General features: G+C 51.7%; 1 protein-coding gene across 6 annotated transcripts in view; it reads left to right on the forward strand.

Annotated features, from left to right (window-relative positions):
• NOS1 (nitric oxide synthase 1) overlaps nucleotides 1-12,612 on the forward strand; it is a 174,477-nt gene extending 161,865 nt beyond the window's left edge. For 5 of the 6 annotated variants that reach the window (XM_075898163.2, XM_075898160.2, XM_075898158.2 and 2 more), the window contains 5 exons: nucleotides 497-618; nucleotides 1,415-1,563; nucleotides 2,195-2,389; nucleotides 5,333-5,451; nucleotides 8,157-12,612. In XM_075898163.2, the coding sequence (XP_075754278.1) occupies nucleotides 497-618; nucleotides 1,415-1,563; nucleotides 2,195-2,389; nucleotides 5,333-5,451; nucleotides 8,157-8,172 (601 nt within the window). In that variant the 3' untranslated portion in view covers nucleotides 8,173-12,612. Of the gene's footprint in view, nucleotides 1-496; nucleotides 619-1,414; nucleotides 1,564-2,194; nucleotides 2,390-5,332; nucleotides 5,456-8,156 lie in introns of those variants that run through there. The other variant, XM_089775292.1, reaches the window with a different exon arrangement.
• Nucleotides 12,613-13,173: the final 561 nt, after the last annotated feature.

Here is a 13,173-nt window from a genome sequence, read left to right on the forward strand (position 1 = left end):
CCTGTAGAAAAACTTCACCCACATGGGCTAGCTAAGGAGGAAGTAGGGGGACCCAGGTCCTCCGTCTCCACTAGGTTCCGGCTCTATTGACAGTGGCACAGGCCATTTCCCGCTCCGCACCCTGAGCACCCGGAGAACAGTTCCCCACCCTGGGCTACTTCCTACTGTTCCCTGGCAACTGCTGTCTCCGTAGTCTTTCTGGTTCTGGGGCTCCTCTGGTAGTTCCTATTGGTCTGGCTGCTGCTGTGTGGCCCAGCTTCGCTGCTGCTTCTTCCATCACTGGAGCTCTTGCAGCACCTCCTTCCCCTTCAGCGGTCCGCCCTGACTAAGCTTCTCCAGAGGGTTTTGTAGTCTATCTCCAGTGGGACCATGCCCAGTAGGGCTGTGGGGGTGGGGCTTTCTCAGCTGGTTAGGCCACGGCAATTCCCTTAGCTTCGCTGTGGGGCTGGTACACCCTGTCACAAGGCATCACTAACTTTGTAACTTGTTTACCCAGAGCACCTGGGTTCCACATGCCACAAGATCCCCAGGTTCCCTGCATCCTGATTGGCCCAGGTACAGGAATCGCCCCCTTCCGGAGCTTCTGGCAGCAACGGTTCTTTGAAATAGAGCACAAAGGTGGGTCTGAGGTCTTGAGCCTTGGGTAAGTAACAGGGCGAGTGAGTGACACCTCAGCGAACTCAAGTGTAATGCACTGACTGAGTACATGTGATCACATTGCTCTCTGGTGGCTGGAGCTGGTGAGGGCTGGAGCCTAAAACTTGCCATTAATCAACTTAGCTCCAATGATTGGCACTTGTATGTTCAGTGCTAGAGGGGTCAGGCTGAGTCACAAGATGACTGCTGAAGTGCGTGCATATGTATAGCCATGGCTGTGTTTTGCTGACTATGAGGTGAACTCACAGAGAGCAGGTTCAATGTTTTTTTCCACTGGCCTTTTTCCGAGACGTATTTCATTATTTTTTTCCTTTAGATAATACTTCATGCCTTTTTGTCCTACGTTTTTCAATGGAGAATCAAAACATTTTGGTTTAAAGATGATTTTTATTGCAAAAACAAACAAATGATTTAAAAAAAAATCTCCCACAAAAATAACTACCTTGTTTTATACCGCACTATTATTTGGGACCCTGGATCTCTGTGTACAACTCTGAGTGGTTACACAATCTCCCCAAGTATCTCCTCTCTCACTCTCTATCTTTCCTCCTCTGCCATCTGCTGTCCCAAGGAACAGAACGATGTAGCTAAAATAGCCTCCCTCAGAGTGCATAGAATGGCTGCTAGCAGGCAAAGAGGAAATCTAAGCAGAGCATGTGTCCATTCTGTGCAGGAGGGTGTGTGTGAAATTGGGCTTGGGAAACGGGGTGCACATGATGACTATGACTCACTGCTCTCCCACCTGTGTCTGCTGCAGCACTCAAGCCCTGCCCGATGATTCTGGTCTTTGGGTGCCGACAGTCCAAGATTGACCACATTTACAAAGAGGAGACTCTCCTAGCCAAAAACAAAGGCATCTTCAAAGAGCTGTACACAGCCTATTCCCGGGAACCAGACAAACCAAAGGTAACTCCAGGCCAGCGCCCTGCTCTGTCACCTGTGGGCATGGAGACGCCGTGACCAATCTAAAGCAGATGGCGAGCAGAGCTCCAGCACCCCTATGAGGTGTGGATTCCCCCAGCAGCCCCATAGGGAAAGTGTCAGGCCTCTGATGTGGTCACCTGGGGGGATTTGCCAGCACTCATTTGAGAATGTGTTCTTGGCTCAAATTTTTAACAGCTACACGGGCCAACGAATCCTCCATTGAAGGATCCACAAGTCACTTCTGGCTGTGAAAAAAAATACGCTGGTGCTAGCCAAGTATTGACCCCAGGGCCTTGGAGGCGTCCCATTGGGTCTTTGACTTCCCCCCGCAGGTTCTGTCATGCTACCAGCCTGATTTCCAGCTGTGGAATTCCACTGACTTCGCTTAGAATGTCTGGAGCGTAGCTCCTGCAAACATGCATGCTCTGGCTGTCCTCAGTCCCCATCCAAAACCGTCGTGCAGCATTGCTGCGTTGGGGTTAAATGGCTGCCGTGTCCCACCCCACTGGATGACTGGGTGAAGTGAATCCTGTGTACACAGCTGGGCTGTGCCTTTGGGGAGCTGTGGGTGACAGGCACTGTGCAATGTCCGTTCTTTTCCCCTCCCACCCAGAAATATGTGCAGGACGTGCTGCAGGAGCAGCTGGCGCAGTCAGTGTACAAGGCGCTGAAGGAGCAGGGAGGCCACATCTATGTTTGTGGCGACGTCACCATGGCAGGAGATGTCTTCAAAGCCATTCAGCGCATCGTCAAGCAACAGGGGCAGCTGTCTGTGGAGCAGGCTGGTGCTTTCATCAGCAAGCTGAGGGTGAGTAGCAGCTCCCCAGCATGCTGCAGGGATCAGTGAAAGCTTGTGCCAAGGCAAGGGCTTTGGGCTCTCCTACACAATCGCTGCAGATTGGAGCATTGTGTCCATGACCTCTGGGAGTGTCACAGGCACCATCCCCGCTGGCCTCCTGACCTGACTTCTGGTCTTCCCTCCCAGGCTCCTCACTTGCCAAAGGAGCTGGGTGGTGGGTGAGCTAGTAGAGAACTAGGCTGAGGCTGCCAAATTCCCTTTCTCATGTGACCTCAGGCTCAGGGCCGGATTAAGGAGAGGGCTAGCTGGGCAGCTGCCCGGGGTGCCAACCTATGGGGGGGGCGCCTGATTGAAGTGGTAATGGGTGCTGGATCAGGCACCCCCCGATAGGTTGCTGTCTGGGCACGGGCCACATGTGCTGTGTTCCTGGGGGCGGGGCCGCACTTGCGCCACGTGCCTGGGGGTGCGGCACCCCATACACATCAATCAGGTGCTGTGCACCCGGGGCAGGCCGCTGCCCAGGGTGCAAGAATGGCTCAGGCCGGCCCTGCTCAGGCTGTGCCATCTAGCTCCCTGTCTTCAATTTTGTAAGTCGGCAGAACGGTTCTTGCTGAAGCCAGCCGGCAGTGTATCTGGGGGAGCAAGTCTGTGTGAAGGACGAGTTCCTGGAGGAATTCTTGAGGGCAGCTTCTCAGGGAGCGCCATTTCAGCAGCTTAACCTGTTAGCCTTGTCCACATTTGCACATCATACATTGCTGGCCTACTACTGGTGCAGCTCCAATGCCAGTGACATGCCATCCCAAGCTCCTATTCCAGGTCTTTTTGCAATGCTGACTTTATCCAGGATATGCCTCTGGGACATTAGCAATGCCCAGCCAGCTACTAGCCTGTACCCACCATGCACATTGCTTAACTATCCAAAAACTGGCTATTGCATCCTCACTGTAATAAACAAATATGACAAATCTATGTCCACCTGGCACCTTCATGGATGTCACTTCCTCATGCAATGGCCATGCAGATCCTACTGCTGCACAGACACAGACCTTTAGCATTTGAGCTACCAAGGAAGTTATTAGCAATATAAGCCTATGACATACAGATAGGCAGTTTCAATTCCATTCAGTGAAGGGCACTGGTTGACTTGCAGTCTAGTCTGTTCACGATGGCAGTGTTCCTTCCAGGCTGCAGTACAACCCCCAGTTCCCCTGGGCTTCCTTTCTCTATTTTTTTGAACCTTAAGGTATGAACTATGTAGCTGAAGAAGCTATGCAGTGAACACTGGACAGAGTGTCAAGAGACCCAGACTCTGTTCATGGCTCTGCCCCCTGACTTACTGGATGATCTTGGGGAAGTCACTTCCCAGCTCTGTGCCTCAGTTTCCCCATGTAGGCTTTTTCTTTCTTGCTGATTTGGTATAGGGTAGGTACTGTCTTACACTATGTTTGCATAGTACCCAGCAAAATAGGATCCCATCTCAGCTACCTGGGACATCCCTACCGATAGGCAAAACATGCAGCCATGTAGGGCAGCACAAAATTTGGGGCACCAAATTGCCCCACATTTCATAGTGCCCTATGCAGCTATGTGTTCCAGTCATCAAGCAGCCCCTTTCCCTGCCTCAGTGCCAGTCCAGCTGCCCCCCAACCACATACCTCAGTCACCCACCCCCAACTCAGCATTCAGCCTTTGCTCACCAAGCAGAGGCAAGTGGCCCTCACAGGCTGGAGGACCAAGCAGGGGTAGCTGCACAGCGAGCAGTTAGAGAGAAGCGACACTTTCCCCTTAAAAGTGCTCTTCTCTTCTGCTGACTTTGTGGCTGCCTGTTGTTCCTCTTGCTGTGCTCCCTCCTGGCCCTGCGCCAGGTTGCCAATTCTCCCCTACAGGATGGGCCAGACCGATTTGACTGGTCCAGGAGAGTTGGTAACCCTTTTCCCCCACATCTTCAGCACCCCCGGGGGGGACTAGTGCTTAGTTGCCTAGAGCACCAGCATCTATAGGTGCTACAACATGGAAGGGCAATAATCTTTTATGAGGGCCACTCCAAGATTTTGGAGTGGTTGAGGGCTGCACTCTTTCATGATATTAATGGAAGAGGTATGGAGGTTGGGTGCAGCAGGGATCTTGGAGGGGGGAGGGATTTGGAGTGTAGGAGGAAGAGCGGGGTCTAGGAGGGAGTTTTGGGTGAAGGAGGCAATTTTGACCTAGGGTAGGGATCTGGGGTGCAGGATTTTGGAATGTTACCTAGGGCAGGAAGGGGTTATGACCAAGGGCAAGGGATGGGTTTAGGGGTTCGGTTTGTGACCTAGGGGAGGAGACTGGGTGCAGGAGATTGGAGTGCTAGATCTGGGAGAGGGTATGGGTACGTGTGGAGTAACAGGGCAGGAGTTGGGGGCAAAGGGTTGTGGACGGGAGGGACTGGGGTGCTAGAGGCAGGCTCTGGCCAGGAGTCTTACCAGCCAGCAGCCCAATCAGCCTGCCTGCCTGCAGAGCTTAAAATGTTTCTCAGCCATCCAGCCTGGCTGCCTCCCACACACACAGAGGCTGCACGGCCATGTGCTTGTGTGAATAACTGAGCTGGAGGGACGGGGGTGGGGAGCGTGGTGCTCCATGTGCTGCTTGTTATTCAAACAGGCAGCTCTCATTGGCCAGTTTCTGGCCAGAAACCGGCCAATGGGATTGTACTGGGGGCAGGAGTTATGCCTGAAGCCTTCCCCCCACCCCTCTTGGCTCACAGTTTTTAAAGAGAAACGGCCTTGCAGTCACTTTTATGAGTGGTCTGCAGGGCAAGTTGGGAAGTCTGCCTGGAGCTCCCCATGGTGCCCGTGGGATGGATCCAATAGTTTGACAGGCCAGATCCAGCCCTCGGGCCATATTTTGCCTAGGCCTATGCTACAGAATTGTGACTATGCCTTTCTCCTGGTGCCATGCCTCTTCTGTCATTGGTTTCAGGATGACAACCGCTACCATGAGGATATTTTTGGCGTCACCTTGCGTACATATGAAGTGACTAACCGCCTTAGATCTGAGTCAATTGCATTCATTGAGGAAAGCAAAAAAGACGCGGATGAGTGAGTTGATGTGCTTATTTTAACCTGAACAATTGTTTCTTAAATGCAGGTGGGTTGTGGAATAAAACTCAGAAGGATCCTTTTATTTATTTGCATGGATGGAGCTTGTAATAACAGTGACAGGAACGTGTGTCTGATTGGAAAGGCAGAAACGTATAAAGCTGCACTCTGGTTTCTTTGAGAGAATGATCATCTTAATGGGTCAAATCCCTTCCTGGCATAACTATTGCTTCCCAAAGGAATTGCGCCAAGATGGAGCTGACCCATTTCATCCACTACCCCAGCCTTTTCCATACCACAAGCCCCTGGGACAACAGGCGCAATGAAGCATGAGTGGGCAGTCATAACTTGGAGCTGGCTGAAAGTTTCCCAGTGGAGTGAAATTCAGTGGGAACATGCCAATTTGATAGAATTGACTCGTTCTGTCACAGTGTGTCAATGTTGTCAGTGGAAACCAAGCTGGCCACTTGTCAGACTCCCTGAGACCTATGGCTCTGCAGAGCACACCTGGTCGTGGTAGGGGCAAACTTGCTGGCTACCCAGGGAGCTAGGCAGCCAGAGGAGCTAACTGAAGACCTGACCCTGCTCACACTAAAATCAAATGGCAGAATACACATTAGAATCCAAGGTGTCTTTCCTGGCCTCATGTTGACTCCCAGCTAACTGTACTGGTTCAGCAGTGACCCTGATTAACTTGAATGACTCAGAGTCAGCACTTGGCATCAGCCCATGCCCCAGGCAGGCTAATGGCCAGATCTGCTCATTGCATTTAAACCAGGCGATGGGCAACTTAAGGCTCAGGTGCCAGATGTGGCCCCCGGCTTCCCTAGATCTGGCCCCTGAGGCTCGCCCCCAGCATCAGAGATCCTGTGCTGATGCTCCAGCCCCCTCCCACTGTCTCCCTGTGGGGCTGGAACACACAAAATCTACTAGGCTGAGCCCCCCTGTAGGCTCTGGTGTGTGAGGAGATTGGGGGGAGTGTCTCTTCCTCAGTCGGGGACCCCCTCTCTGAGGGTTTGTTGGGGTTTTTTGTTTTTTTGTTTGTTTTGTTTTTTGCTTCTCACTTGTGTGTGGCCTCCAACTGATTTTTCTGTGGGTCAGTGGCCCCACCCCTAGTTTAAACACTAGGGGTGCATCTACACAGCAGGGCTTAACTTGAAATAAGCTACGCAAATTGAGCTACATCAAACTGGGGGTCGCGACCCTCAGGGGGGTCACAAACAACTTACAAGGGGGTCGCAGCTGGATTTGGTTTTTCACTTACGACCCCTCTCACCTGGGCCGCAAAGAGTGGCAGGGCGGCGGAAAGCAGCCACCAGCAAGCAGCGCAGTGTGGCTGGGGCCACGGGATTCCAGGAGTGTGGCTCAGCTGAAGGAGGAGGCAAGGCAGCAGGAGAGTGAGGCCGGCACTGGTGCAGGAGCGGATACGCAAGCGGCCAGCTGGGGCACGGTTGCCGGGCGACCGAATGCTTCCCCAGCTGGGGGAGGTCGGGGGGATTGGGTCAGGGCAGAGGACCCGGAGGTAAATAAGGGTATGTGGGGTCAGAAGAGGAGGCAGAGGAGAGGAAACAAACAAACAAACAAACAAAAAACCTAATGGTCGTGGAGCAGAAAAGAGGCACAGAGGAGAAAGAGATGGGGGGGAAGGATCCTGCAGGGAAGAAGGGCGTTGAGGACGGCAAACACCTTGAAGCAGTGGTCCCCAACCACTGGAGGTTGCCGGGCGCCAGGGGGCATGGCCATTCGCCCACCGGGCGCCAGAGGGCGGGGACACTTGCGTGCCCGGGGACGGGGGCAGGCCCCCCGCCATGCGCCGCACGCCTGGGGGTGGGGCCCCCCCACGCGCCTGGGGGCGGGGCCTCCTCAAAGGGCCACGCGCCCGGGGCTGGCACCCTCTCCCAGCACTGCGCACTCGGGGTCGGCGCTCCCCCACCAAGCGTCGCGCGCTTGGGGCCGGCGTCCTCCCCTGCCAAGTGCTGCACGTCTGGGGCCAGCGCCCCCTTTAAGCGCCGTGTGACCAGGGCCGGAGCTCCCCCGCAAGGGCCGCGTGCCCGGGGCCAGCACCCCCTCCAAGTGCCGCACGCCCAGAGCGCGGGCGGCCAATCCCAGTGTGCCGGGGCCAGCTGCGGAACCATACATGTGCCACGTGCCCAGGACCAGGCCAGCCCCAAACACTTGGCGAGCGCACACAAATGCCCCCGTGGGCACCGTGTTGGGGACCACTGCCTTGAAGGAACCACAGGATGGCAAGGAGTCTGAGAAGGGGGGAGGAAGTGACTCAGGACAGTGGGGGGGGCGGGGGGCTCACACAAATTTATGTAGCCTTTTAGGGGGTCATGGTATCACAAAGTTTGAGGACCCCTGAGCTACATCAAATGCGTAGCTTATTTTCGAAATTGGGAGCGTTTACACAGCACTTATTTCGAAATAGAGCTCTCTTATTCCAACTTCTCTTACTCTTCTTACAAGGAAGGTTACAGGAGTCGGAGTAAGAAGTACTCCAGCTTGACAGTATTTCGACATTATTTTGAAATAACTGCCGGCTGTGTAGACGCAGACTAAGTTATTTTGAAATAACACTAGTGATTTTGAAATAATGTTGCTGTGTAGATGTACCCTCACTGTCCCATGCCAGAAAGGGGCACTGCTGGGCCATGTGTGGAAAGAAACTTTGGTAGCAAATCATTCTCCCTTTTTCCTTGCAGGGTTTTCTGCTCATAACCCGAACCCCAGACGGGATGCCAAACCAGTTGCAGCGGCAGCCGCCCCCTCCAGCCAGAGGGCGTTGGGTTTTGTATTTACACGGACACGGCGGCTCTTTTTCTGCGGGGCCTGCCCACGGAAAATGCTCTGTCTCTTGTCCTGTCGTCGTGTCCTGATGATTTCCCTTTCCTTTCTCTCTCTGTCGTCCTGTGGTGGTTTCTTTTCACTCCTTGTTTCTCTCGGAGTTCCCTGCTGAAGTGCAATGGCTTTATAATCCACAGTGGCTCTTACAAAACTAAGTTTCTTCTTCTCTCGGTCTGACGAGGGCATTTTGCGGCTGCATGAAATCACCATCTTAGTGGTCATCTGCATTCTTTGGTGTTTGGGGAGGGGCTGGGGGGCAGGAGAGCTGGCTGTTCCTGATCAGGCAGTGAGGACTAGAGAGAAACTGTGTTGCCTGAGACCCCTTTTCCCACCTCAACGTGGAACTTGGCTGAATTGCTGCATCTTCCTTGCTTTCCTTTGGACTCTCCAGGCCCGGCCCATGTGGTCATTGGATGGAGAGGAAGGCTGCCCCTTCCATGTCAGTGAGCTTTGTTGCTGTTAATGGGAAGTCTGGAGTTTTATTTTGTTTGAGGAGTTCGTCTGTGTCCAATGGGTAACACGTCACTGGCCATGGCAAAGGAAGAGGGTTCCCACAGCTTGTTTTCTGAGAACAGGATCTCCCCCTGACTCCCCAGAGCTAAACTTCTAACAAAGTGAGTCCAGCAAGGTCTGGAGCCTCCTACAGGCCCCTTGGCAGCTGGGTGGCTCAACTTTCAGCTAGTGTTCACTGGCCTCACATTGCTGTGGCCACATAACTGCTTAGGTGTTGCTGCCTCCACCTGCCAAGGTTTCTAGGTGCTCATGCGTGCTGCTCGTATGTGCGACATAGCAGCCTCCCTGGTCGCTCCCCTCCCCAAATACTTCAGATGGATCTGACCTAGAGCCCAGGGCTCCAGAATTTTTGCTGCTCCAACCCCTCTTCCAAAGGTGTTCCAACCAGCAAGAATTTAAATAGGGATGTGTGCAAATGCTGCCACCTGATGGACATTTGCATGCATGCTCTTCTGTGAGGGCGGCCCAATGGTTGCTCCATGAGGATAACTAAAGATTCCAGCAGTGATTTTGTCATTGCTCACAAGCAATATGTACGTCCTCACCTGCCCTGCTGCCTGACAGCTTTTGCCCTGGTGCGTTCTGCCCCATCCCATACTCGGGAGAAATTTGGGTCCAGATCCAGCCCAAAACTCCCTAGCTGACCCTTCCTGTAAGACCCCTGTGTTTCCTTCCATCCCACCCCGTGCAAACTGTGGGAAGAGTTTGAATTGGGATTCAAACTTTGCACTAGTTCCAGGAAAGATGCGCCTATCAGCGCTGCCTAGAAGCAAAGGGATACCCAAAGAAATGACTTTTTTACCTGTGTCCTTTGCATTCGTCGCTGATGGTCATTTTCCCATTCGGTCCTGAGCTCCTGTAATGGCCCCACTCTGCAGTTAGCTCCCTGTCTCTACCAGGCAAGAGAAGCTGGCTTTGGCAGGATAGGTTGTCTCTCCTCCTGTCTAATACATAAGTGCAGCAATGGAGGAGGCATGGCATTCAGATTCAGTCCCTCCTGTTGCTTAAAGCTGGAATTTCCCCAGGAGCCTAACGGACTTAGGTGCCCAACATCTGTTGTTAACTGAGTCAAGCACCCATCTCCCTTAGTTCTCTTTGAAAATCCCAGCCTAAGAGAGCACAAAGCTGTGTTAATTCCAGCCTGCTCACCTAGTGCATCCAAGATAAAGGAAAGAGATGGGGAAAGGGACAAGTGAATGACAGGAAAACCCTGCCATGGTGAGATGAGTTGAATTCAATGGCTTCAGAAGTCGCCATCTGCTTCACTGGGATAGTGTGCTTTGGACATGCCTGGCTGGCTTTCGTTTTAACTCAGCAAGTTCCATTTCTTCATAGCCAGTCTGCTCTCCTTCCCTGCAAGGATTCGTGTGCTTAACTTCTTCCCCCAGCAAATGATCCTGCTAATTTTTGGTGCCATTCCATAAATACACACCTTTTACCAACCATCTGGATGCAGTTCAGCTATGTGTAATAAATACATAGCACATGGGTGGTGGAGAATAGAGATAGCCAGGGGATGGACTGCCTGTATCTTGTGCAATTGATGGCTTTTGCCTACCCTCTGTCCATTAATCCGAACCCTCCCAGTGAGTTCCAACATGCCAATCTTGTGAGCAGCTTCAAACAGCTTCTGCAGCAATTGGCGGGTGGTCAGGATGGGTCAGTGGGCTGATCCAGTCTGGCAAATCCCATGAATGGCAAAGACTGCCGTCGCTACCATCCACATGCTTTGTAGTTGCTCAGCTCAAATCCTACTCCAAAGCGTTAACAGCCAGGCAGCTCCTTTCCCAAGTTGGTCCACACTTCCAACTCTGCCCTTTACCTTAGACTGACAAGCTACTAACCCACTGTACTAAGCCTCGGTGACCATCCCTTAGTCCTTGCCTCTGCACTGCAGTTGCTTAGAAGTTTAAACAGGAGGATACGGTACAGGCCATTCTTTAGATAAGAGTCCTCTGGGGAAGAGGGCAAATAACAAGCCTGCTTTCTGCTGCAGCAAATTTAGAAGCTAAGGTGCCAAAATGCAGAAGCAGGAATTGAGAACAGGCTGTAGCACAATAAGCTTCTCCATGGCTGTACTGTAGTTTACCCCTAATCTGTACTCATTATTGATTAGTTATTGACCTCTATTAATGGTCTATTCCCCCCCCCCACACACACACACACACACTCCCATCAATTCCCACTGTTAACCTGTTACTGATTTTCCTTCCTGCACCTCCCACCTTCTCTGCAACCAGCCCTTGCTCACCAGGCAAAAGAGCAGTTGCACTTCAGGAAAGGTTCTGGTGATGGCAGTGGAGGATGAGGTACCTAAAGGCAGAATGATGCTAATGCTCTGGGGACTTGTTCCCCTACCAGCTGGCTTGCTGATCTCATCATGTGGAGAGACTGAGGCTAGGTCTAGATCGCAGGCTTCTTTCGGAAGAAGCTTTTTTCAGAAGAGATCTTCCGAAAAAAATGTTTATGAAAGAGAGCATCCACATTGCAAAAGTGCATTGAAAAGCCATCTGCTTTTTCAAAAGAAAGCGTCCAGACTGAATGGACGCAGTCTTGCATTTCAGCTGTGATTACTATCGACAGAATGGCCACCAGGGCACCTGTGCTTTTTCCTCTTTCCTCTTCTTCTGAAAGAACTCCCTTTTCCCCGTCCACTCATGCCTTTTTGCAAAAGAGGATTACCAATGCCGGAAAAATGCCTCTGTTCTTTCAATTTTCTTTTGGAAGAACACAATTGCAGTGTGGACATTCCTCAAGTTTTGTCGGAAAAACATCCGTTTTTCTGACAAAACTCTGTACTGTAGACATACCCCGGGGGATGCAGGGAGCAAGGAACTTCACCTTAAAGAGCCAAATTCAGCTCTCAGCGCCTTTGACTAGTTCCCACAGAAATTAGACTACATTGTGAGCCTTGTTCTGCAATCATGTACCTGGTGCACTGTGTGAGGAGGAAACGGCTGCGAGTCCAGCTTTTTAGAAGTAGCCCTTTGTACAAACTGGGCATGATCTCCTTAAAATGCACTTGGGGCACAGAGGCCAATGCCAGGTGGCCCACAGGGAATGAACAGATCAGATAATCATTAAGTGATCCATCCCCTGTTACCCCTTCCCAGCTACTGACAAACATAGGCTAGGGACACCATCCCTGCTAATAGCCACTGATGGACCCATCCTCCATGAATTTATCTAGTGCTGTCATCAGTGGGAGCAGCAATAAGGTCATGCTGAGTGCTTCTCAAATTGCACCTCAAAGCAGCATTGCTTATCACCTGCACTGAGACTGCAGACTCATGTTAGGTACTGAGGACTCCCCCAACTTTCATTGGCTCCCTTGCAATATCCGGTCTGTGGACAGCAGCGATCATTGCTTTGCATGCAACAACTCGCAGTCACCACAATGCATTATTCCCTAGTAACCCTGGTCAAAATCTCTCCCTGGCTCTTGCTTCTCCCATAAAATTACCTTTTATTTACTAAAACTTCCAGGGTGATGGAAACAGCTAATGAGAGAGCAGGTATAAATCACTTAATTCCAGGACTGCAATGGGCTCTAGCGGAGTCAGTGTTTTCTGGGGTTTGCTAAAGATATGAGCATGGGATTTGAACTATTTAAACACCACAGCATGTACCTATCTTTTCCCTGCTGAGTCAGCGTTAAACCAGGATGGAATCAGCCTGGACTCTAAGGCTGTGTCTAGACTACATGCCTCTGTCGTCAGAGGCATGTAGATTAGACACATAGGCAAAGTCAAATGAAGCCGCGATTTAAATGATCGCGGTTTCATTTAAATTTACATGGCTGCTGCGCTGAGCCGACAAACAGCTGATCAGCTGTTTCACCGCTCAGCGCGCTAGTCTGGACACTCCCCTGCCGACATCAAAGCCCTTTGTCGGCAGCCCCGTTATTCCTCGTGGGACAAGGTTTACCGGGGCTGCCAACAAAGGGCTTTGATGTCGGCAGGGGAGCGTCCAGACTAGCGCGCCGAGCGGACAAACAGCTGATCAGCTGTTTGTCAGCTCAGCGCAGCAGCCATGTAAATTTAAATGAGGCCGCGATCATTTAAATCGCGGCTTCATTTGACTTTGCCAAAACAACAAATCTACATGGCTCCATCGACGGAGCCATGTAGTTTAGACGTACCCTAAAATGCTCCATGCTAGCAGTGTTGCTAATAAAGCCCAATGACAAGCAGCGGCAAAGCTCATTTCAAACATTGCCTTTTGTAGACTCTACTAGTGAGAGTTACTCGCAGTGATGTGTTGATCATAAATGGGGGCACCCTTCTTATTTCATTCATATCACTTCATTCATTCATATGTCTACACAGCATTGCTATTTCGGAATAACGTTAGTTATTCCAA

Source organism: Pelodiscus sinensis, chromosome Z (genome assembly GCF_052426305.1).
Source record: "Pelodiscus sinensis isolate ZL-2025 chromosome Z, ASM5242630v1, whole genome shotgun sequence".
In the NCBI taxonomy this organism is placed as follows: Eukaryota; Metazoa; Chordata; order Testudines; family Trionychidae; genus Pelodiscus; species Pelodiscus sinensis.